Below are 27442 nucleotides of genomic sequence, written 5' to 3'. Positions count from 1 at the left end.
TCGCTTCTCTCTAGGGAGCGAGAGAGCGCGATAGAGAGAGAAGCTATCTAGGATCGAGGAGCGGGAGAGAGAGCGAGCGTAGATATAGAGATATCTATATAGAGAGAGCATTAGAACTAGGGGTAGAGATAGAGAGAGATGTATCTATATTCTATATCGACCTATAGATATAATCTAGCTAGAGGTAACAAAAAACTTAAACGGTAGATCTAATATCTATCTATCGCTCTATATCTATATCTATTCATCTACTAATATATTATATATCTATATATATATCTCTCTCTATCTAATATTGGTCTATCTCTATCTCTCTAGAATATTCTCTCTTAGATCTCTAGTCTCGGTGCTATCCCTCCAACCCACTCTCTCGGTCTCTCTCTCTCTCTATCTCTCGGTCTCTCTCTCTCTCTCTCTCTCTCTCTCTCTCTCTCTCTCTCTCTCTCTCTCTCTCTCTCTCTCTCTCTCTCTCTCTCTCTCTCTTTCTTTCTCTCTCTCAGACGCTCCCCAGGTTTCCCCCTCCTCAAGTTGTAACAGCGCTCATGGTTTGACCATGTGTTCCTGTGAGGTTCATGGAAATCCTTCTCCTAAATTGGTATGGCATCTCTCTGGTCAAACTGTTGTGCCCTCTGAGAGTGCATCCATCCGAGAGGAGACTGTGAGTGACACAGGTTTAAAAAGCTTCATTACCATCCATCAGTCTTTTATAGACACACCCACTCTGCAGTGTATTGGCATCAATAAGCTGGGCGTCGACACACATCTGTTTAATCCCAACATATCAGGTAGGCAATCATATAAAAAAGCAATGTAGCGATAACGTTTTTGCTAAATGTATAAATTAAAATCTATTAAAACGTATTGTATTTTCTCCCAGAATGCAGATATACCATATTACCTTATCTGGTTCTAGCTCTTTCTGTGGTTCTCCTTCTGTGTTTTGGTATTATTAGTTTTCTCATCTACAAATTAAAGCAGTAAGTTGCACATGTGATCATTTTAAGCAATATTTTTACCATTGTAACTTGATCTAAAATGGTTGTTATACTGTATGTAGTTGATTTACATACATTGTACAGTATTGTTGTATTTCATATCTAATACACATCTTTTACAGATTATTTGGAAAAATAAAGGTGAGTTTGAAAATTGAAGTGAATTCCTACATGAACTTGATACGTATGATAATCATTAATGTTGACAGTAGAAATGATGTTGACGTTCCACATGATGATGAAAAGATATTGTACTGTTTGTTATTTAAGGTTCTTAAGAGTGGGAATATTTATACTTCTCTCCAGCGTTCTGCTCCAAACGTGTATGAGATTTTGCAGACTCACAGAGGTGATGTTACATCATTTATTGTCATCAGTCATCATTGTTTAATTATTCTGCATGGAACTTCAGAAATCACTTATAATAAAATATAATTTGTGTTTCAGAAACGAGACTACAAGAGAACAAAGTCTAAAAAGCTGCACAAACTTTATAGATACATGCTTATTTGTTGATCTATATAGTGTTTATTGCTGTAAATGTTAATATGTACCCCAGACAATTCCCTGCTACACTGCCAGAGGGAGCCCTTCTGCAAATATTGAAATATCTTCATTTGCCATGTTTGCTTTAGAAAGTACATAGAAAGGACCATAGTTTCTCTTTCTAGATATTTATTTATATAATTATTTTTTTCTTAAATATATGTGTATATGACCCTGCCCTTCTTTGCTTCATCTCTGACTTTATTTAACCCCCAGTTTTTGTGTTTGAATTATTGACCTTAACTGCCCATTACACCATATATTTTGGATTCTCTCTTTGAAAGTGTTTACAGTTACATCTGAAACAATTTGACAAATTAGATTCTGTACCAATAAATGTCTTGTATGTAGACATACGTAATCTGCCTGAGAGTCATTTGTTAAATTGTGTGTCATTACAGATTATCATTACTGTTTATTGATGTTTAATAAACATTAAGTGTGTGACAGACAGAAGTTTATTACTGTGCTTTGTTGCTGATTAGATAATAATACTTTCCAATACAATGAGATGAAGTAGAGATAATAAAAAACAAGTCAGGATTCTGTCAAGATTACATTTGCCAGTCCACTTGCATTTTGAATCCTGGTTGAGAACTTGAGGATTCTGTTTTTGCCCGACATAAAGTAGTCTCACCTGCCTGGAGATTGTTGCGCTCGTCAGTGGTTTTGGATGTATGTATAGGATTTTATAGGACTGTATGTTTTTCCACTATTTGTTTATATAACTATTAATGATATAAATGACTAAAATTATATTTATTAGTATGCACTTAAAAATCAGATATTTAAATGGTTTGATTGGGTGTGAAAATAAAATCTAAAATCACAGTACATTACAAATCTACCTTTTATGATTGTGAAGCAGGATCCATGTGCTGCAAAGCTGGGGTTAATAACGAGTTCAAGGCAGTACAATTAAAACTGGCAGACAAATGCAGATTACCAAAAATCAGGCACCGATTCACGATGGGTTTGGGGTCAGGGTGTTGTGATAACACATCAGCTTTACTGTTCTTGGAACCAGGTCGATGGGTCACAGTGAGTCTAAACTGGGTGAAAAAAAGGTCCCATCTGGCTTACCTGGGGTTGAGCGTCTTAGCCCCCTTTATGAACTTCTAATTTTTGTGGCTGGTGAGTATTTGGAATAGATGCTGCACCCCCTCCAGCTAGTGTCTCAATTCTTCCAGAGATTCCTTAATGGATAGCAACTCCTGGTTTCCAATGTCTGCTGGGGTGAGTTTGTGTGAAAAAAAGGCACGGCTTTCCCAGATAAAGTGACAATAAACGATAGACGTTTGCAAATCCTCACTTTGCTAGTATCCATCTGCACCCCTGGTTAGGGTGCTTTCACACCTGCCTTGTTTAGTTCGGTTGAATCGTACCAGAGTTCAATTGCTCATTTGGTGCGGTTCGTTTGGGCAGGTGAGAATGCAGCAATCGAACTCTGGTGCGCACCAAAAGCGGACCAAACAAGCGTACTGAGACTTCCTTGGAGAGGTGGTCGCGGTACGCTTTCAAACGAACTCTGGTACGATTCGTTTGTGGTGAGAACACGGTCCGAGATCGAATAGACCCAACTGCAAAAAGTATTGCGTATTTTGGACTAAACCAGCTGCCGTAGTGGGTCGTTGGCAATATTTTCGGAAGATGAGCATGTCACAGTTTCACAAAAGTAATGCTCGCCGACTCCTGAAGCGTCTCGCGATGCGTCTTCGCCGTTTGCAGTGCATTAAAATGATATTTTCAAGCCGCATCCGCGCTTCAGTCTGAAAATTAAGACTTTGCATAGAATGCTGTATACGAGCGATGTAGTAGATTACAACCACCAACATAATTGCAGCACGCGGTCGTCTCTCCATGGTGTACTGTATGCTGTAGTTTCCTCTTTTTGTTTACTTCCGGAGTTTCGTTGAAATTTCCCGCACGTTTATTCTGACCAATCGAGAAGGAGTTTAGGAAATCCGCTCAAAGACATGTGGCCAATGAGTGATGTGGATGTTATCACATGACTGCATGTTGGTTCGTTTCAACTGGTGCGGAACAGAACGATCAGTGTGGTGTGGAAAGGAACCACAACTGCTGAAAATATACAATGTATCATTTATTTGCTTTTGGTCCGGACCAAATGAACCGAACTATAGGTGTGAAAGCACCCTTAGTTACCACATATTCCAGAAACGTGATCATATACCTGTGGAACTGACATTTTTCTTCTCTCAAAAACATGTTGTTGTGGAGTAGCCGCTGCCTGGCATACGTGAGCCACAATGGTGTCAAAGTTCTTGGAATATATCAGTATATCATCTATGTGCACAATGACGCAATGGCTCAGGAGGTCTCAGAAAATCTCTAAAAAAAGACTGAACACAGCTCATAAGGAATCATTAGTCAGCCCATAAGGAATAACTAAATATTCATAATGACCACAGAGGTGATGAAAGCCATCTACCATTCATCTGCCTCACTTATGTAGACTATGTTGTAAGCACTTCTTAGATCTTCTTTAGTAAATACCCATGCTTCCTGGAGCTGTTCTAGGGCAGGTGGCATCAGTGGTAGGGGATAGGGATGATTCACTGTGATAGCGATGAACCCAGATATTCAATGCATGGTCACAAACCCTGTCTATTTTCTCCACAAAGAAAAAATCTGAAGCAGCAAGCGATGTGGTGGGGCAGATAAACTTGGCTGCCTCCTTGATCTATTCCTCCATGGTCTCCATCTCGGGGTGGATAGACAATATTTACGTGGGGTGGTGTTGGGTAGGAGCTCAATACAGCAGGCCCAGGGGTAGTGGGGGGTAATTTTGTGGCCTGTTCCTTACAAAAGACCTCCTACAGGCCATGGTATTTCTTGGGTATGGCCATGATCTGGTTAGTGTCTGGGTGGTGGTGTGACAAGGTAGTTCCCCTTTACATCTGAGACAATGAAGTTGACAGTGAGGTAAACAATGTGTGATTCTCTTTTCTGCCCAGAATATCAGTGGGTTATGTTCTTACAGCCAGGGGAAGACCAGGATGATTTGCTCGGCAGGGGAGGAGGTGATGAGCAGTGTGATGTCTGTTTTTATTTAGCACAGTGGCTAGATTAGCAAAAAACCCAGATATCTGAACACACTGTTATTCCATCACAGTTCAGTAGTGAGGATTTTATGGGATTCTTCACTGATAAAATTGAAACCATCAGGAACAAAATAGGTGATGTTCAACATGTGAGAGCAGCTTGTGACCGAGTCTCACCTAAAGCTCTACACTCACAACTACAGTGCTCTGCAAGTACAGGACAGGAAGAGTTAGATAAACTTATTACTACAGCTACACCAACAACTTGTTCACTAGACCCCATCCCAACTAAATTACTGAAAGAAGCCGATCTACCAGCTCCAGTTAGACTCTGCAATACTAAAGAGGAGATGTGATCTCCATGTGATCTTTTACATCAATACAACATTTGTCAGACTGTCACCCAGATGAGGATGAGGTTCCCCTTTGAGTCTCGTTCCTCTCAAGGTTTCTTCCTCAATTCTAGAGTTTTTCCTCCCCACAGTCACCTGAGTCACCTTGGACTTACTCATTGGGAATAAATACATACACATTTAAATATATCTAATATTAATCTTGAATATTTTATTTTATTAATCATTATATTATTTTTTTGTCCTATGTTTATGTTCTGTAAAGCTGCTTTGGGACAATGTCAATTGTAAAAAGCGCTATACAAGTAAACTTGAACTGAATTGAATTGATCTCCTCAAAGTGAAACATTCTGATTTGAATGGTGAGTGGAAGTGTTTTATGTGTGATGAGGCCATCCCTGATAGGTTGTTTATCCACCTCTGTGGTTTGCTAGAGATCCTGGATAAGGCGGTAGTGGATGATGTTGGCTACTGAGTCCACTAGGGCTGAATCCACCAGAGAAGAGTCACTTAGGTGCAGTATTACTGTTACCGTAAGCTAAATGGGCAAGGGTGGGTGCTCACCTTCTCAGGCCAGGTGTGGGCATTCAGTTCAATTCAAGTTTATTTGTATAGCGCTTTTTACAATTGACATTGTCTCAAAGCAGCTATGTTTATGTCTTTACAGAACATAAACATAGAACAAAAGGTTATTATAAGAATAATATAAAGATTAATAGAATACAAAATTCAAGATTAATATTAGATAGATTTAGTTCACAATTTGTATGTATTTATCCCCAATGAGCAAGTCTGAGGTGACTCAGGCAGCGGTGGCAAGGAAAAACTCCCTTAGATGGTAAGGAAGAAACCTTGAGAGGAACCGGACTCAAAGGGAACCTCATCCTCATCTGGGTGACACTGGGGGTGTGATTATAAATATACAGTCAACAAATGTTGTATAGATGCAAAAGATCACATGGAGTTTACATCTTTTTAGTATAGCAGAATATAAGTGTAGCTGGTAGATCTCTGGATGCCTCAGGGTTCGCAGGGTCGGCCTCATGTCAGTGGTGTCCAAAATCTTCATCGCACGGAAGACGATCAGGGCTGGTATAATTTCTGGATGCCTCGGGATGGGTAGAAGAGAGAAGCAATGGAGAAGTATTAACATATCCGCTGTTCATAAAATTTGCAATTCTGATATAATAGTGCACAGCATCTCTGGACAGTCTGGGTATAGACACTCTCGCTCTCCTGCGGAGGTATGAGTGTGGCCTGCATGGTCTCCAGTGTCTCCTCGTGAAGTGGGACAAAGTGTGGGCATTGATGGGGCAGCTTGGTTGAGGAGGAGATTATCAATGCGGATATTCATAGTAATAAACTGGGACAATATCAGGTTTTCATCCCTGCAAATGAGCTGTCTTTAGAGAAGGGGAGAGGCCGGCACAGAATACTGCCTTTAAGGTGGCATTGTTCTATCTGATCTGGGAGGCCAGCATTCGAAAAGATAAAACATATTCTGCTGCAGTTAGACACCTCCAGCTGCAGAAGAGTAACTGTTCTGTGGTAACCCAGCACCCCAATGGGATTCAAACACTCATTGCAGTAACTTTCTGAAAAGTGCATATGAATCCCTCACTTGAGTGTCACTGTCCAACATGGCAGTAGCCCTGTGCTATGGCTGAAACCTTCTAACCCTAACCCTTTGCAAGCCTACATTGGCATCCAAACGTGGTGAATTCTGATTTAAACGGATGGTGCTAACAACGTTCTCTTTTGTCTTGTTTGTCACAGTAACCCCGCCCCCAGCCCCTACCACAAGCGGTTCTTAAGTCTAGACCAGCAACGTTTTGGTGCTACTTAAGAACCATTTTTCCTGGTTCAGAGCCGGTGCTTTGGCTGTCGAAAAAGAAAGCACTCAAACTGCCTCGGTGGAAAAGGGGCATTACTTACCAGTACTTTAGGTACTTGTGCTCCATAAAAACAGAAATGAAAAGGGATGTTCTACCTGGAAAATTTAAGCGAAAAATGAACCATGCTGCTCAGGAACAGGTGCCTGGAAAGGCAGTGAGGCACTGGTGGCAGTGAGGTGGACCCAAAGTGACTTTAAGTGGGCAAGGAGCAGTTTTGTCTCACTTATTTGTGGTGGTGTTTGTGCTGCTGTCACACTATTTAAGGCACCAACAAATAGCCTGTACCTTTTGATTTTAGTAGGCACATCAGATCATAAAAGACAATAAAGAAAACCTTTTTTTGGTGTTTAATTTAACAGACAAACCCACTGTATTTCATAAACTGTTTTCATAAATGTTCCTCCTCTAATATTATTTTAAAAATTTATGTGATGCATTTTCGTTTTCTCTAATATTATTCTGCTGACACTATGTTCTTACTTCCCTGATTTTTATAGTCATGTGTACCACTTCCTCCTTTCATAACCTTTTAACTCCTTCCATTTCATTTCCCTTATTCATTTCCCAGTCATTGACCCATTCTGGAAGCACAAGATCAATACAAGAAGATACCTGCAGCTCTCCATAAGATATTCACAACATGCTGTTTTCTGGACTCTTTACTGTTGTGTAGCTGTTAATTATTATTATTTTTTTTTTCAGTTTTCAGCAGTAGCTGACGATGGTAAATGTGTTCATCTCAGGTAAAATGGCATTTATTTATTTTTGAAAATGTCTCATTTCACTACAACGATACATAAACACACTAAAGTTCACTAACGTTCACACACTAAAGTTCATTAAGTTGCACTAGAATGCTTTAGTATAGGGTTCTTTGCTGACATGTAATTCGTAACTGTTTTTGAGAGAACATTGAAATAAACATTTTTAAAACTAAAAAACAATGTAATCAAATCTCTAATTTACTAACACTGGAGTATAATATTTTACAATTGTATTAGGCAGTAAATAAAAACTGCTAGGGTGTTATCTGGTGGTTGGTAGGTGGTTTTTATGGTATCCCGTGACTTTATAGTATCTCATGGCAAATTTTTACTACGCAGCTGGTGTGGTATTTCAGGTGGTTGCAAAGCAGTGGTTAAAGTATTCAAGATGGATGCTGTGATATCTCAGGCAGTCAATAGTATAGAATTAAAAATCTTAACCATCTTTAAATTAAAATCATTCTGATCCAAAAGAGCCCTGATTTTATATCATAAAATATTTTATAATTTGTTTAAAACTATAAATGTATGATGTGCTGTGTGCAGTTAGAAGAAACCTATTTAGAAAATAACATTATTTTAATTTCCCAAACATTCTAGTTAAAAAGAACTAATGTGTTTGATGCCATGTAATGAAATTTGGTCAGTATAAAAACGAAGGTTTTTGTAGACTCAGCTTTTTCATGTGTGAAACGATAACATTTAAAGTTGGAAGTATTTATCCTGGATACCAATAAACCAGGAAGGTCTGCATCATATTAAAGCAAACGAGTATAATTAGGTACTATGTATGTTGGACAGTATTTTCTTGTTATATTTAATTCCTTTTCACTTTATTTTATAGTATTTATTTTACAGTATTATTTTTTTACAGTGTTTATATGTGTAAATCATATATATATATAGTATACTTTGTAACATATAAATGCCATTTACAGCAGTTATAGCCTTGCATTTTGTTGCCTTGTACTAATTTAATCTTATAGATATAAAACCGACCACACAACAGTATTTGTATTTATTGTGTTGTGTTGTTTGCATGATCTGTACCTACTGTAAGTATCACAGATAACTCAGAACATTTTTAATTATGATTACATTTTCTTCTCCAGGTGATCTTTCCTGAACCGAGAAATGAAAACTGTGGATAAATTTATCTTTCTTTATTCTATATTTCAAGGTTTGTGTTAAAATTTTATTTAGTCTTTGAATTGATCAGGTATATGTGAGAGGAACTGAGTGATTTTTTTATAGTGTTTGGTGCCTGTTTTATTGTAAAAATGATTTTGTATTGTGTGCGTGTGTGTGTGTGTGTGTGTGTGTGTGTGTGTGTGTGTGTGTTATTGTGTGTTTGCAGCTGTTTTGTGTAGAGAATTCTCCATCAGTCTACCAGAGAGTGTAGAAGCTCTGAGAGGACTCTGTGTTCTCATACCCTGCAGTTTTCAGATTACAGAACAATATGACGTAGAGCTTCGGGGAGATCCTACAGGAATCTGGTTAAAAGATGGCATTGATGTCAGTAACAACGTCTTTAACTCTAAAGTAGCTACAGAGAACAAGATTGAAGGTGAAATTATAGGAGATCTCCTCATGAAGAACTGCACCACCATCTTCTATGATATCAGACAGACTGACAGAGGAACATATTACTTTAGATTAGAGGCTTTAGGAAAACTGACATACACGTATAATTCTCCATCGGTGTCAATAAGAGTGCGAGGTGAGAACTGCAGCAGTGAGTGTGTGTGTTTGTGAGTGTGTGTGTTTGTGAGTGTGTGTATGTTTATGTGCGTGTGTGTTTGTGTGTATGAGTGTATGTGTGTGTTTGTGTGCGGGTATGTTTGTGTGTGTGTGTGTGTGAGTGTATGTGTGTATATGTGTGTGGGTGTGTGTTTTTGTGAGTGTGTGTGCGTGTGTTTGAGTGTATACAGTATGTGTATGAGTGTGTATGTGGTGTGTGTGGTGAGTGGGTGTGTGTGTGTGAGTGCGTGTATGTCTGTGTGTGTGGTGGGGAGTGTGTGTATGTGTGTGTGTGTGTGTGTGTGTGTGTGTGTGTGTGTGTGTGTGTGTGTGTGTGTGTGTGTGTGTGTGTGTGTGTACACTGTAATTACACTAATGATGCACTGGAACACATTTCAAACTCATCTCTAATGTGATAGTGTGTGTTTATCTCAGCATCTCCAATCAGACCCTCAATAACACTGTATAAGGAGGATCAGGGGGAGGTGGATGACCACAATGAGGTGGTGGAGGGAACTTCATTGAGTCTCATTTGCTCTGCTCCAGCTGCTCCATGTCTCTTAAAGCCTCCCACTTTGACATGGAGCTTCCTGCCTGAGGAGAGAAGACAGGAGCAGAACCACAACACCAGCTTCAGCTCCTCAAAGCTGAACTTCAACGTTACTCTCCTGCATCATGGACTCGATTTCACCTGCACTGCCACCTACCAGCTCCAGAACCATAACAAATCAGTACAGAGCTCTCGTACTCTACATGTTCTGTGTAAGGGTTTAATCTTAATCAAGTCACATTCAGTAGACCTTTAATGATTTATGGAGTCTCCTAAATCCTGTTCCTCCTCCTTCAGATGGTCCTAGAAACACATCAGTATCAGTGTCTCCATCTGATTCAGTACTTTTGGGCAGTTCAGTGTCTCTGAGTTGTAGCAGTGATGCAAACCCAGCAGTGCTGAACTACACCTGGTACAGAGAGAACGGAGAGCAGATAGGAACCGGAGACCATCTCACCATCAACACGACTGATTCTACACACAGTGGTTTATATTACTGTAGAGCTCAAAACCAGCACGGAGATCACAACACATCTGTGTTCCTGGATGTTCAGTGTGAGTACAATGCTGCTTTGTTAATGCTACGTCACACGGCTCATATTATCACGGGCTCCACATTTAATAATCATAAGAAACTCAAATAGTTTTCTTTCAGCCGTATCCTGTGGTCTTAGCCACAGCGCTGTAGAACTCTGGCCTGGTTCTGGTCTTTATGTTAAGTAACTAATCTGAGACTATAGGAAACATTTCCGAATGTTAACAAAATAAAGATTAGCTACGTTCCTATTTTAATGCAGTGCCGTTGTCTGGTCACAGCAGCAAATAAAAATCAACAACTAGATTTGTAAAGTTTGTCACGACAAACTTTGATGTTGGCTTTGACGGTGCAAGTATTCACAAAGGCCGATGCTTTTTGGATGTGAGTGAACAGAAAGATTGTGAAAGCTACTGGACCCCTAGGGTGCCAATACTTTTGGAGGTGAAGGAACATGAGCATGTGACGTGATCCGAATACCAGTGAGGTAGTTCCCATGTTTTGATATGTCACATGTCCATGTTGTGCACATATTTTATTTTCACGTGACGTCACGTGATGTCACGTGACGTGATCAGAATACCTGTGGGGCACTTCCCCTCATTGTGCAGAGTGTTTTGATATATCACATGTCCATGTTGTGCAAATTTTTGATTTCGCTTGTTTTGGGAGCGGGCCTACACGTGACCTCACGTGACGTGACCAGAATACCCATGGGGCAGTTCCCCTCATTGTGTTGAGTGTTTTGATATGTCACATGTCCATGTTGTGCAAATTTTTAATTTTCACGTGACCTCATGTGAACTCACGTGACGTCACGGGACATGACGTGACATGACCAGAATACCCGTGGGGCAGTTCCCCTCAATGTGCTGAGTGTTTTGATATGTCACATGTCCATGTGGTGCAAATTTTTGATTTTGCTTGTTTTGGGGGCAGGGCTACACGTGACGTCACGTGGTGTCGAGTGACGTCACCTGAATACCCGTTAGGGTGCCAAAACTTTTGGCAAAAAGTGACTACTGAGGGTTTGGACATTTCATGTCAATACTGCAGTCATTATGGGATTCTACTTATTATACTGCATAGAACAGTACATGCAATTCTTAATGTTGGATGTATTGTGTGTGTGAGAGCTTAGAGGACTTTTCGGAATTCCCTATTCAAGTCTATGGAATGTTCGATCGTCTTATAACGGAAATCAGAATGTTGGCTTCTACAAGGCCAACATAATAATAATTTGTGGGATGGATATTACATTTCCTCACAAATAGATCTCAGCGAGTGAGGGTAAATGGCCATCTCTCTGACTGGGCACTTACATCAACTGGCTCACCGCAGGGGTGTGTTCTTTCCCCCTTCTCTATATTCTGTACACTAACGACTGTCGCTCTGTGATTGATGACTGATACTTTGCTGATGATACAGTTATTGTCAGCCTATTGAACAATGAGGAAACTTCCCACAGTCCGGTCATCGATCACTTTGTTACATGGTGTAAGGATGCATTTCTTGATCTGAATGCCTCTAAGACCAAGGACATGTGTATTGATTGTAGGTGCAATGTCACTAACATCGAGAAAACTAGTATAAATGGTCAGGATATAGAGGTTGTTACAGAGTATAAGTACTTAGGATCCATTATTGATGATAAGCTGTGTTTTGATTCAAATACCAGTTTGCTTTGCAAGAAAGGCCAGCAACGCCTGTATTGCTTGAGGAAGCTGGCAAAGTTCGATGTGGATAAGACCCTGTTGACTCTTTTCTACAGGTCTTTTGTTGAGTCAGTTGTTACCTTCTCCTTAACCTGCTGGTATGGGTCCATCACGGTAAAACAAAAAAACTCCCTTTCGAGGTTAAATAAGGTGAGCAGCAGCATCACAGGTTCTAGGCAGAAAGGTCTGGAGGATCTTTATCAGAAGCAGATGTTAAGGAGGGTTGAGTCTATTTTGTCAGATAATTCTCATCCCTTATGGGCTAATTTTAGGTGTTGCCATCGGGATTACGCTTTAAAATCCCCAAATCCAGAACCAACAGATATAAACACTCTTTTGTCCCTGCAGCCATTCTGCTTCTCAACTCTGCAAAAAAAACATAGATAACTTTATTATTTATTAATTACTATTTGTTTATTGTTCTTATTATTTTATTATTTTAACTATGCCTGCATAATAGGCAATCCTTTGTACTGTTGTTGTGTGTGTGATTGTGTGTGATTTGTTCACTATCTGTTGCAAAACGAATTGACCCATCTGGGGACAAATAAAAAAATAAAATAAAAGATTTGAACTTAATAATAATAATAATAATAATAATAATAATAATAATAATAATAAGCTTATAACGGAAAACAGAATGTTGGCTTCTACGAAGCCAAAATAACTAGATGTGTAAAGTTTGTCGTGACAAACTTTGTTGGCTTTGATGAAGTAAGTAATCGCAAAGGCTGGTGCTTTATGGAGGGGAGTGGACATAAGGGACAGTGTTACTTTTAGAAGCAAGTGGACAGAAAGCTAGGGTGCCAAAACATTTGGAGGCAAGTGGAGACAAGCATGTGACATCATCAGAATACCCGTGAGGCAGTTCCCCTCATTGTTCTGAGTGTTTTGATATGTCACATGTTGATGTTGTAAAATGTTTTTGATTTTGCATATTTGGGGGCGGGGCTGCGGGACAACCGGAAGGCCAGTCTATGGGAAAAAAGACCATTTGAGACCCGGTACCGGAAGTACCGGTACTCGGATCACTTAGAAAAGACAAACTTCAGGTTCTACAACATATCCGAATTTGGTGCATGTGGCTCGAAAGCTCTAGGAGGAGTTACTCTTGATAAAATTTTGACAAAAGTTTACTTTTGTTACTCTTGACAAAAGTTTAAATAGGAAAACAGAATGTTGGCTTCTACAAAGCCAACGTAATAATAATCAACAATTATTTTATAACTTAATTTGCAACTAATACCAACATTTATATTTGTACTGCTGCTGTAGCTCTGAAAGTTCCTATAGTATAAGTTAAAAAAATCTGTTTTAAAAAACACAAAAAAACTTTAGGTAAAATATTAGAAACAGTTCACACACAATGATCAGGTTATATTTAAATATTCCATCACAGCTCTATCTCACAGCTTCCTGTTCCTCCTTCAGATGGTCCTAGAGACACATCAGTATCAGTGTCTCCATCTGATTCAGTACTTTTGGGCAGTTCAGTGTCTCTGAGTTGTAGCAGTGATGCAAACCCAGCAGTGCTGAACTACACCTGGTACAGAGAGAACGGAGAGCAGATAGGAACCGGAGACCATCTCACCATCAACACGACTGATTCTACACACAGTGGTTTATATTACTGTAGAGCTCAAAACCAGCACGGAGATCACAACACATCTGTGTTCCTGGATGTTCAGTGTGAGTATTTATAAAGTTTAAACACAAGACTATTTTAAAACTCCTTAATGATAATTGTTCTTGTTAGTTCTTATAGTTTCATTACTTGAGTTTTAGACATTTATTTGTCACATGAACATTTGTGACAGGTTCAAAGGGGCAGTAAAGTGAGATGCAGAAGGTCCTTGACTACACAGACACTATAATAATGTGTGTTGGGTATAAGGAGAGTACAACATAAAAGAAAAGCATTCAGCATTCAATATACATCCAGAAAATTGGTCTTGTTGTTCCAGTACTTTCGGAGGACGACTGAATATATCTTTTAGTCCGTTCCACACTGAAATGTCTGCACTAACTCTACAAATCTGGGAATAATTTCTTCTTAAGTACATCATTTGTCCTTTAGATTGATTTGTACAAGAGTCACTCTGTTAAAACTGAACATACCTCCACTTTTAGTGTATAGTGTATTTGGGACATGAAACAACAAATACAGAAGCCTTTAATATTGCCCATAAAGGGCAGGTGTGGCTTAAGGCTTTCATTCCAACAAGGAAAAAAAAATTCTGCAATAGAAGATGACTTTTGCAAAGCTACTAAGCAACTCCATTAATTCCTATTACGCAGTGGTGATTTGCATGATGGAGGACATGGGGATTTGACATGGGGATGAGTTAAAGGTAAAAACAACAGGAGAAGCCGCACACCGAAAACTGCTCCAATAAATATAATGGTGCAACGTTTCCACCATCAGGTCTTCGTCAGGCACAATATAAACATGTGATCACCTCACCTCTATAAATAGGGAACAGGTGTATGTCTTAATTACACTCGCTTTCAAAATAAGGCACACTATACACACTATACACTATACACACTATACACTATACACACTATACACTATACACACAGCATTAATCAACTCACCTGTCACAAACATATTACCAATGACCAATACTTCGGTAAAGGTTTTGGAGGGAAAAACTCCCTTTGTTTCAGGTGTCTGTGGGCGTGGTTTAGCTATCAAACTTTTAGATGACTTTAAAGTTTGATCCAGGGTGTATTAAGACGGTATGGCACCTTTCGTGCTCAAATAAAATACACCATTGTTTGAAAAAACGAGTAACCGATAATTTTGTGGTCATTTGGATACTAAACATGAAGGGTAATGACGGTATAAAGGCAGCGGTACATTACATACACAGATCATTAATCGAAGGGTAACTGATGTTAATACGCTATTGTGTTGTTATAAAGGCAAAGAAACAAAAATGAAACATAGAACAAGACGCACTTTCATTAGGAAAGTAAAAAGAAAATGATAGCTTCGTATACATTCTGACATCAGACCTTAAAGGGGCATACAGCATTAGAACAGGTATACATTAACATGCCATGATCAGTAATTAGAGTATAACTGATGTTAAATACAATGTTGTTTTCTGACACATGAATAAAATACACCCTTGTCAGGAAAATAAGGAGCAAATAATTTTAAGTCAGGCAATCCTTAAAAGAAGAACACATTACAGCAGGGTTATAAGAATGAGAACCTTAGAGTACCTTATCTTAGGGTTTTATTAGTAAAAGGAATGTCTCATTGTGTTGTGTATGTGTGTGTGTGTGTGTGTGTGTGTGTGTGTGTGTGTGTGTGTGTGTGTGTGTGTGTGTTGAGGGCCCCTAATCAGAGAAGCCGCATGCGGTTATCTGGTCTTTGTGTAGGCTCCAGACATTCTGGAGCCAGGTGTGGGTGTGTGACGCTGTGGAGTGTAGCCCTCAATAAAATCGTAAAAATGAGTGGTCATCGGTTAATTGAACAGTAGATGTTGAAGTTTGGGGTGCCTGGGACATGAAATCTAAAATGACGTGTACCAGACGCTACATATATTTAATATGTTTGTAACATGTGAGCTGATTAATGCTGTGTGTATAGTGTATAGTGTGTATAGTGTGTATAGTGTGTATAGTGTATAGTGTGTATAGTGTGCCTTATTTTGAAAGCGAGTGTAATTAAGACATACACCTGTTCCCTATTTATAGAGGTGAGGTGATCACATTTATATTGTGCCTGATGAAGACCTGATGGTGGAAACGTTGCACCATTATATTTATTGGAGCAGTTTATCGGTGTGCGGCTTCTCCTGTTGTTTTTACCTTTAACTCATCCCCATGTCAAATCCCCATGTCCTCCATCATGCACATCACCAACACAGAGTATGTGTGCCACGAGTCAGGAGGTTTTATTTTTTACATAAACAACACAATACAATTTTATTTCATTAAAATATATTTTTAAAGTATAAAAAGTAAAAACATTCAATTTCAAATAGAAACATTTTAGTCCAAAAAATTTAAATAAAGATTTTAATAAAAATTTGTAAAATATAACCTGTGGGAAACACCCCCCCCCCCTCCTCTCAGATGCTCCTCAGGTCTCTCCATCCTCCAGCTGTAACAGCACTCAGGATTTCATCATGTGTTCCTGTGAGGTTCGTGGAAATCCATCTCCTACACTGGAATGGAGTTTCTCTGTTCAAACTCTCTCTTCATCTGAGGTGACGTCTATCCACGTGGAGTCTGTGTGTAACACGAGCTTAAACAGCTTTATTACAATCCGTCAATCATTTATAGACACACCCACTCTGCAGTGCATTGGTTCCAACAACCTGGGTGTTGACACGCACCTGTTTAATCATAGCCTTTCAGGTAGGTATCTACAGTGGGCTGATAAATGTTTATGCTTTTGTAGTTTAATCTGATTTTATTTGATTTATTTCCCAGAATGTGGACACACTACAGACCCTCATCTGGTTCTCTCTCTCTCTCTGGTTCTCCTTCACTGTGTTGGCGTTATTGGAGTTCTCATCTACAAATTAATGCAGTAAGTCACAGATTTAGTAATACATCTTCACCTGTCAATTAAAAATAAGGTACAATCTGTTACGAATGGTCAGAAAAATACAAGTAAAAATGATTTTAATGCAGAATGAAGTTTTATGAGTTTGTAGTAAATGAATAAAATGTTTTTAATCTATTTGTTTTCTAGATTGTCCAGGAAAATAAATGTGAGTCCAAAATGAATGGTGATGATTATTATTTATGATGATGATGATGGTGATGATGATGATGATGGTGATGGTGATGGTGATGGTAATGACAGTGATAGTGGTGATGTTTATTATGTGGAGTTTCTAGACAGAGTAGATACGTACCCTTCTCTGGAGCTCTCTGCTGTTCAGCACTCTAACAGAGATGTTCAGGACTCTAACAGAGATGTTCAGGACTCTAACAGAGATGTTCAGGAGTCTAACAGAGATGTTCAGGACTCTAACAGAGATGTTCAGGACTCTAACAGAGATGTTCAGGACTCTAACAGAGATGTTCAGCACTCTAACAGAGGTGACGTCACCTCACTCATTAACACCCATAATTAACCTTTTTAGTTATTAAATCCAATCCTTATCGATGTGTGTTTTTGTCTTGATTTTCAGCCTCATGGGAAGAAAACACAGCACACGTCTTACTGTTAGAGTAACATTATAAAGAGGTGTCATGATAATGCAGAGTTCCTCTAACAGCACATCCACATGTGGCTTTTTATTCTTATACCACTGCAATTTGTCAACAATTACAATTTTTTATCCACAGCTTCTCTTTTTCTTGAAGTTTTATTAAGAATCAAAATGCAGCTTGTTATATTAAAAATAAAGCATAAACTCCTTTTACCTGCAAATGATGATCTATTTTATCGTATAAACTTATTTCTTTACAAAACTGACCTGTGTTCATATGTTAGTGCATGTAATGTATATTGTGTTATTATTTTTACAGAGAATGTGAATCAATATTATAAAAACATTTATAGAAATACATTCATTCATTTATTCATTCATTTCCTACCGCTTATCCGAACTTCTTGGGTCACGGGGAGCCCGTGCCTATCTCAGGCGAGGCAGGATACACCCTGGACGGAGTGCCAACCCATCACAGGGCACACACACACACACTCTCATTCACTCACACACACACTATGGACAATTTTCCAGAGATGCCAATCAACCTACCATGCATGTCTTTGGACCGGGGGAGGAAACCGGAGTACCCGGAGGAAACCCCCGAGGCACGGGGAGAACATGCAAACTCCACACACACAAGGTGGAGGCGGGAATCGAACCCCCAACCCTGGAGGTGTGAGGCGAACGTGCTAACCACTAAGCCATCGTGCCTCCTATATAAATACAAATATGAGTTATTATGATGTTTTATTTTAATTTTCAGAACACAATAAAATCATTTAATTAGTTTTTGGAAAAGAATAAAATCTTGTTATAAGTCTTATAAATTTATTTTTAGTTTACTCTCTGTTATGTGTGTGTGTGTGTGTGGGGGGGGGGTTTGAAGGAAATGAATCTGAATTGTAGTTTGTGCTAAAGGAGGTATGGTGTGTTTGTTGAGACAGGTGTTTAAACTCAGGTAAGCAGTGTGAGGTTTAAATGATCAGTCACAGGAAAAAGCAATAAGACAAACATGAGGAACATCTGACAACAACATAAGATTAACATGAATGAGCCTGATGAGTTTCTGTACTTGTAGCAGGAACATCTGGTGATGAGGGTCAAGGTACAAATACACACTAGTAAATAGTCTTGTCTTAGACGATGACAAGACTGCATCACTGTCCAAAACGCTGACTAAGAATAAATTAACATGCATTATTGTTGACGAAAAAAGACGAGACGAAAATGTTTTGTATAAAATAAAAACTAAGATAAAATCTCTCTTCATTTTCGTCTACAATTGTCTCTGTTTTTTCATCAGCTGTTACGCCTTTAAAGTATTCAGGACGAGTTTGCAGCTTCGCGCTGTTGCTCGTTACAGGTCTCATACGCCTGTGGCTGCAACACGACACTGCTGAACAATTGTATTGCTTCCGCTAAAGAAAATAGTGCGCTCCGTCTCTACGGTTAGAATCCTGTGTGTCCATGGCAACGCTCTGTTTTTCATGGTAACGGTGTGTTATAGTTAGTAATCCTGAGCGCAAGTCCACCGTCTAGGCGGCTTTTTGTGTTAAATGATATTTCCTGTTTAAACGTGTTCTCCACTTCTCACTGATACTTTTGTGATTCGGAGTTTTGACAAGTTTTATAGCCTTGATATTGTTTTTTATTCAAAAGTGGTGACAGAAAAAACTCTTTACCCCCCAACCTGAAACCTCTTCCCCGTCACAATCACATCATAATCAACATTAATAATTAGGCTTAAAAGCAAATGTATATGTAAGTAATCAAGTTTAATAATTACATGTAATATTGCTCCAAATATCATCTATAATGGTGTGTGTAATACCATGTATAACTTGTATTAAGTTGGTCATTTATATAGATGTGTGTGTGTGTATATATATACTGTACACCTACAGTTTTGATCTTAGGCTTTTCATTAATCAGCATTAATGTGTTATTAAAAAAAAAAGTAAAGACTACAACTAGACTAAAATGACGAGACTTTTAGTCGACTAAAACCTGACTAACAAAATAATATGTGAATGACTAAATATGACTAAAACTAACAAGGACATTTGGCCCAAGACTAAGAGTAAGACTAAATTAAAAATAGGTGACGAAATTAACACTAACACACACACACACACACACACACACACACACACACACACACACACACACACACACACACACACACACACATACACATGCATGCGCACACACATGCTCAAAAACCCATGAACACACTCACACACACTCATGTACACTCTTACACACACACGCACGTGCACACACACACACTAATGCACATGCACACATATGCACACACTCACACACACACACACACACACACACACACACACACACACACACACACACACACACACACACACACACACACACACACACACACACATGCGTGCACATGCATGCACACACACATGCTCAAAAACCCATGAACACACTCATGTACACTCTTACACACACACGCACGTGCACACACACACTAATGCACATGCACACATATGCACACACACACACACACACACACACACACGCATGCATGCACACACACACACACACACACACACACACGCATGCATGCACACACACACACACACACACACACACACACACACACACACACACACACACACGCATGCATGCACACACACACACACACACACACACACACACACACACTCACACACACATGCTCAAAAACCCATGAACACACTCACACACACTCATGTACACTCTTACACACACGCACATGCACACACACACTAATGCACATGCACACATATGCGCACACACTCACGCACATACACACACACTCACGCACACACACACACACACACAATCAGACATGACACAAGGGAGGAGATAATTGCCAACACATGAGGGAAAAGGAGGAACAACATTACAAAATAAAAAAGAGACTGTGAGCTTCTCTCATGACTCCATTTGTAAATCAATGGTCTGAGTTTGGAGACTGTAACTGATGTCTAGTGTTAAAAGTGTTAGTGTAAATGAAAATGAATTTAATTAAAGCCCTTGTCCTATAGGGGGCAGCACTGCCACAGTCAGAATGTTTAAATGTTTATAATTTTATTCACTGTACAATGTAATTAAACTCTGAAAAACAAATAAAACAGATAAATAAAAAGTAAACAGAATAAACAGAATAAATAGTAGCTGAGTTTTAACTAACACACACACTCTCTCTCTCACACACACACACACATACACACACACACACACACACACACACACACACACACACACACACACACACACACACACACACACACACACACGGTAGTTCACCATAGTGTAAAGTGGGAGTGACAGTTAAAGACTGAGTGACTATAAACACCAGATATTTAAATTCAGATTTATAAACGTGAATTAGATTTATTTATATACAGCCTGGCAAAAAAAATCACCTCCGTAATTTTAAATAGAAATTAATTAATTGAACATGAATGAATGAATTAAAAGAATGAAACAGGTAAGAGCTTTCCACTGAATTATTACTGCAGTGATTAATATGTTTCAGCTGCTAACAGGTTATTTAATACGAACTGAAGCCGTGAGCAGCTTCTCATTTCTTAAACCACCAAGTGGGAAGTCAGATCCTGTGGTCATGGGAAAGACATTACTCTGTTTCAGAAGGGGCAAATTATTGGCCTGTGTCAAGCAAGGAAAAGGGCAAAGGAGCTGAAACTACTAACCCTGTGTCCAGAAACCCTGGAAGCTTTGTGGAGAAACATCTTCCAAGTGGTCAGAAAAATGGATGGATTATGATAAGAAATCACTTCAACTTTTGGTGAAATTAAATAATAAAAAACAACAGTAGAACTTAATTGTGTTACGTGTTAAGTGTTAATTGTGTTAAGTGCTGAAGTCACCAATGTAATTTTTGGTGCATTAAAATCCCTGAATTTTCATTACACAACTAAGTAAGCTACATTTTTCACCATGTAATTGAAATATTCACTTTTTGTTACACAATTCAGGAAACTATGAAATAAAGTAAACACATATAATCATTATTTATTTATCTATTTATCTATTTATTTATTTACAGATGATTCTTAATACCTCAAAAATTTTAAATGCTATTTTGACAAGTGCAAACTTTCATACAACTGTATACATATATGGTTAACTTTAAATATAATTTAATCTGCTAAACACACTATGATTTAGAGTAAGTACAAAAAAAAAATAGAAATGTTACATAAAATAGTTTGTGTAGATTTCCAGGAGAAATACAGCAGATTCTCCAACATACATAGTAAAACTTACCTGTTAATGTCCTTATAAAAATACACTAATTGTACTGGAGTTTCTACATTTTAATATTTTAATGTAGAAATTATTTATTAAATAATTATGAAAGGTGCTTAGATTATTTAGATTATCTACTGTAGGTATAAATATTTTTCCAACCAACAATTTTTTTTTTTTTGCCATCGTTTTACTGTAATGATGTAATGAATCAGGAAGTTTCCAAGAAATTTCCACCCGTAATGTTTAAAGTAATTGTATAGAACAAACACTACAAACGTTTTTCTGATAAAGAGACTTTTACAGAGAAGCTCAGATGAATCCATCTAAATGTCTCATCACTTGAAAACATGCTTCTCTTCAAAATTCTACATAATTTGCTTTGTTCTATAAATGTTTCTCAAGTCACCACAAAACTAGAGTTGGGGTACTCGAACTCGGACTCGAGTCCAATTTTGAATGAACTCGGACTTGTCATGCACTCGGGTGAATTTGTACTCGGACTTGACACGGACTTGAACATTTTAGACTTGGAAAATATTCCGAGTACAGTCGAGTCCGCGTCATGTGTAACAATAAAACCAGCATAAAATTGAGATGAGAAATTAATTAATGTCTCCCCGTTTGTCATTTTACTACACCACACCGGCAGGCAGCAGAAGCATCATCTTATGCTTGCAGACGAAACACACACATCACTCACTGGATATCAATGTGTGGCTATGACGATGACTTCAAAGTCAGCAATAATTTGTTTTGCTTACGAAAATCATAAAGAATTTATTTGCAAGACATCCGGTAAAAAGAAGCACTCTGCGGATTTTGCAAAACAACTCTTACTGATGTTTCTGGCACGACTTCAAATTTCTTCAGAGAAAAAATAAAGAAAGGTAAGTTGCTTATTATAACTTTTATACCAATTTAAATCTAACATTGTTATGGCTGGGCGATATGACGCTAAATATATATTGGGCCCGCACGCACAAACTTAAATCTTGCAGACAGAAATAAGGCCACCTCAATGTGCATCATCAGTGATGAATTATCTAATGGTTTTACACTTGCACGGTCAAATAAATTCACACACATCATGTCAAAATGTAAGTTTGGCCGAGTATTCATGTAAACAGTCAGTTATGTACATTGGTAAGATGTCTTAAGTGAATGTAAACAAACAGTTGGGAAAAATAGTCATATCAGTCAAATAAATCTGTTGCCGTAATGTTAACAAAATCACTCACTCACTCTACTGATAACTAACTTTATTAAATGTAATGAGAATCAATGTGCTTGTCATACAGTGAAGTCTGTTTTATTTTACATTTAATTCCTTTATTTAATTCCAGTAGTATTTATTCTTACTTGAATACTACTTGGACCTACTTGAGAAAACAATTATCGTGAAATAAGATTTTAGTATCGCCCACCCCTAAATATTAGCATTTGATGATTCCAGTCTTTAATTTTACAAAATATTAAATGTAATTCTTAATGTGGGAAATAATATAAACCCTGCTGATTGAGATTTGTTTTTTACATTTTAGTAAGGAAATTAACACATCACCACAGAAATGCAGGGACTGTAAATATAGTCCTTTTAACTTTAAAATGAAAAGCATTTTTTTGCATGTACATTCTGTTTTTGATTTAGCAAGTATTGTTAAAATTTTCTCCTTTTTCCCCCCAGAATAAGAGAGTACCAAAGACAGACCAACAGCCTAGCATTGCAGGATTTGCAAGACCAGAACTGACCAAACAAGCAGTGTAACTTTATGATGCAAGTTCTCCAAGACAACAAGAAATTCGGTTGGAATTTATTTTGAGCGACCTACGAACTTTTCTTTTTGTAGAAATGACCATTTACATTGACATTATTTACTGTAAAGTGTCTGTTGAGGTTAACATCTGAGTGTGGTTCCTCTCAAGGTTTCTTCCTTATATCATATCAGGGAGTTTTGTCTCACCACCGTCACCTCCGGCTTGCTCATCAGGGATAAATATTAATTACATTTTAAACTTTGTAATTTTAATTCTATATTTTTATATATTTGTAAAGCTGCTTGGAGACAATGTCCATTGTTTAAAGGTTTATACTGTTTTCCATTTTTTGATGTAATGTCTCATGAATGTTCTGTAATGTTTATATATTTCTGTCTGTGTGTCTGATCTGAAAGCATCGTTTGATTTTGAGCACAGATTAGATGGTTGATATTGACAGTGTAATGAGTCTGTCTGTGTTCTGACAGTACAGTTTGGATTTATTTACTTGAAAATTGGATTCGGTTTTGTATTTAATATCTGAAAAAATGGGTGAATCCACAAGATGGCAATAAAACATCCAATGAAAAGTTATTATTATTATTATTATTATTATTATTATTATTATTATTATTATTATTATTATTGTTGTTGTTGTTTTTGTTAACAACAAAAACAACAACAACAACAGCAATAATAATAATAATAATAATAATAATAATAATAATAATAATAATAATAATAATACCAAAACAACTTTCTTCCACCTTAGAAACATTGCCAAGCTGAGAAACATCCTGTCTGTATCTGATGCTGAGAAGCTAGTTCATGCCTTCATGACCTCTAGACTGGACTATTGTAATGCATTACTAGGTGGTTGTCCTGCATCTTTAATAAATAGGTTACAGTTAGTCCAAAATGCAGCTGCCAGAGTTCTCACTAGGACAAGAAAGTATGACCATATAACCCCAATGTTATCATCTCTACACTGGCTACCTGTTAAGTTTAGAACTGACTACAAACTGCTGCTACTTACGTACAAGGCTCTTAATGGTTTAGCTCCCATGTATCTAACTAGTCTTCTAACACGTTACAATCCTTCACGCTCTCTGAGATCACAAAACTCAGGACTTCTGCTAGTTCCCAGAATATCTAAGTCTACTAAAGGTGGTAGAGCGTTTTCTTATTTAGCTCCCAAACTTTGGAATAGTCTTCCTGGGACAGAGCTTCCTGTTCGGGGCTCAGACACACTTTCCCAGTTTAAATGTAGATTAAAAACTCATCTCTTTAGTCAGATGTACACATAATACATCCCATAATATCATGCACCAGTACATCAGACCTGCACATTTTTATGAACAGCAGATATGTTAATCCCTTTCCACTGCTTTTCTCTTTGTACCCATCCCGAGGCATCCAGACACTGTTCCAGCTCCCAACGTCCTCTGTGGGACGAAGCCTTTGGACATCCACTGAGCCGAGGCCGACTCTAAGAATCCTGAGACATCTCCAGTTAGACTCTGTGATACTCAGGAGATCTGAAGTCCTTGAACCTCACACCAATACAACATTTAACTGACTGTATATTACAATCACACCCCCAGTGTCACCCATATGAGGATGGGTTCCCCCTTGAGTCCGGTTCCTCTCAAGGTTTCTTCCTTTACCAATTTAAGGCAGTTTTTCCTTGCCACTGCTGCCTGAGTCACCTCAGACTCGCTCATAGGGGAATAAATACATACACACTGTGAACTATATACATCTAATAATAATCTAGAATTTTTATTCTGTTAATTCTTATTTCTTTTATTATTCGTTATTTCCTTTATCATTAATTATGTTTACCTTCTGCTCTGTGTTTATGTTCTGTAAAGCTGCTTTGAGACAAAGTCTATTGTAAAAAGCGCTATACAATTAAACTTGAATTGAATTGAATTGAATAATAATAATAATAATAAAACAACGGATTTTACAAATTACAATATTGCAATATTGAGAATATTAAAGGTTTTATTGATATATATGTTAAACAATCACAAAAGATCTAAAGAACCCCACAATCTTGTATAGACAAATTAATTAATTAATTAAAAAAAGGAAAAGAAAATTGTTTCAGAAAGATTTCCATGCAATTGCAAAAATAAAATTTAACTGTAAAAGAGAAAGGATTTAGAGAATAAAAAAGTTCAGAATGAACCAATCAGATTTGATCTCATGTTTAATACTAATTACCTGTGCAAGAAGTTGTGCTGAAGCAACACCATCCTTTCTGCTTCTGAAGTTAGAGTCCAGTGCCATGGCAAGCATTACTCCGGATCATTCTATGGGACTCTGGCCTTCACTGCCTTCCTGCCCATCAGACCTTAAAGGTATTTATTTGCCCATTCCACCACTACAGATTTTGCATGCTGGGTAAAAACACCTACAGGAAGTACTGGATTTGCAGCTCATCAGCTTATAATGAAAGTTTATTTATCACTACACATCTATCCGTAATGATCAAGCCTGAGGTGACGGTGGTGAGGAAAAACTTCCTGAGATGATAAGATGAACAAACTCAAGTTCCCCGATGGTTTTTGTATCTTGTAAAATTGTAAAACTAAATCTGTAAATTGTAAAACTAAATTGTAAACATTAAGGTGTTTACAGAGCGAGAAGCTGAAAACAAGTGAATGGAATAATGAGATTTATTAAGATCCGTGGATTAAAATATAGGATATAGAGATGAGGAGAAATGTAGAATTAATTCTCTTCACACTCCATCACAGTAGGTGGCGGTATGAAGCTATGAAGTTTAAAGTCCACTTTAAGGACAGTCTTTAAAAACCATACACATTTATGTATATGTATATTTATGCATATGTATATACATTATTTCTCTGTCTATATTTTATATCTTTATATAGTTTTCTTATATGGTTTACACTTTTTATTAATATTCTATTTTTTTTTTTTTTTAATACTTTTTATTCTTATACCGGACAGTTGCATAAAGCATTTCACTGCATGTCGTACCATGTATGTATGTGTATGTGACAAATAAAATTTGATTTGATTTGATTTGTAAACCAGAAGAAGCAGAAGTGTAAAGTGTCTGTGACCATATGAACAATCAGGAAGCTATAAAAATGAACAAAGTGTGAGAAAGTCACTTCCCAACACTGATATGAATCCTGCAGAGCTAATCAGAGCACCGACAGCTCTGTGGATCAGCACGCCGGCAGGCAGGCGGTGAAGGCGGTGTAGGGAGAGGAAACAAGAGAGAGGATGATGTACTAGGATACAGGCCAGGCTAAGTTGTTGTACCGCACTAGACTTGTGCCATAGAACCGTTTAGTCGTCTCTACACCGTGTCACACGGCTCTTATATCGGATCTAATCTCTCTGTGTTTAACTTGGCTAAGATTAGATTATAGTTAACGTGAGTTAAGTCTCTTTATCGGGTTCGTCACTGAAAATAGTCCAAACGTCACTTTCAGTTATTCGGCCCAAAGGAAACCAGGACAAGGTTTTAGAGCAGAAAAGATGAACTTGGTCGATAACGAGTCTAATTTAATAAATGATGTTAACGGTGATGCTGATTAGAAAGGGAAAGATTTTGTTGCACTGCAGCACTGGTGCTGTGCTGAATTCTGACTCCTGTTCACATGAATGTGCATTAAAATGGTAAATCACACGCAGGGAAAAATTAATATCACACAAGCTTCTACTGCACTGATGCTCCACATTTTATTTAGAATTTTTTAGACTTTTTACTGGGAATTTTACAGTTAAGAGAACAAACACATTTCACTAAACAGAAATCTCTGGAAATTGTGTGTGTGTGTGTGTGTGTGTGTGTGTGTGTGTGTGTGTGTGTGTGTGTGTGTGTGTGTGTGTGTGTGTGTGTGTGTTTTAACTCTCAGTGCTGGTCCTGAGCCCAGATGAAATGGGAGGTTTTTGTCAGGAAGGACATCCAGCATAAAGCTTGTGACAGATCAAATATGTGGACTTGATCCACTGTGGTGACCTGAACAGGGAGCAGGTGAAAAATCAACATTTGAGGTGTGTGTGTGT

At 38.0% G+C, this 27442-nt stretch overlaps 1 protein-coding gene and 1 pseudogene across 4 annotated transcripts in view; one reads left to right on the top strand and one right to left on the bottom strand.

Annotated features, from left to right (window-relative positions):
* LOC113650187 (B-cell receptor CD22-like) overlaps nucleotides 1-27442 on the top strand; it is a 1781460-nt gene that overhangs the window by 3909 nt on the left and 1750109 nt on the right. Inside the window, exons 1-6 of one of the 4 annotated variants that reach the window (XM_047803952.1) lie at nucleotides 7423-7597; nucleotides 8731-8798; nucleotides 8976-9338; nucleotides 9794-10120; nucleotides 10206-10463; nucleotides 13590-13847. In XM_047803952.1, the coding sequence (XP_047659908.1) occupies nucleotides 8753-8798; nucleotides 8976-9338; nucleotides 9794-10120; nucleotides 10206-10463; nucleotides 13590-13847 (1252 nt within the window). In that variant the 5' untranslated portion in view covers nucleotides 7423-7597; nucleotides 8731-8752. Of the gene's footprint in view, nucleotides 1-7422; nucleotides 7598-8730; nucleotides 8799-8975; nucleotides 9339-9793; nucleotides 10121-10205; nucleotides 10464-13589; nucleotides 13848-27442 lie in introns of those variants that run through there. The other 3 variants (XM_047803949.1, XM_047803951.1, XM_047803950.1) reach the window with 3 other exon arrangements.
* Nucleotides 1-27442, bottom strand: part of LOC113650183 — a 410150-nt pseudogene that overhangs the window by 82209 nt on the left and 300499 nt on the right.

Source organism: Tachysurus fulvidraco, chromosome 19 (genome assembly GCF_022655615.1).
Source record: "Tachysurus fulvidraco isolate hzauxx_2018 chromosome 19, HZAU_PFXX_2.0, whole genome shotgun sequence".
In the NCBI taxonomy this organism is placed as follows: Eukaryota; Metazoa; Chordata; class Actinopteri; order Siluriformes; family Bagridae; genus Tachysurus; species Tachysurus fulvidraco.
This window is presented reverse-complemented; position numbering and strand designations above follow the sequence as displayed.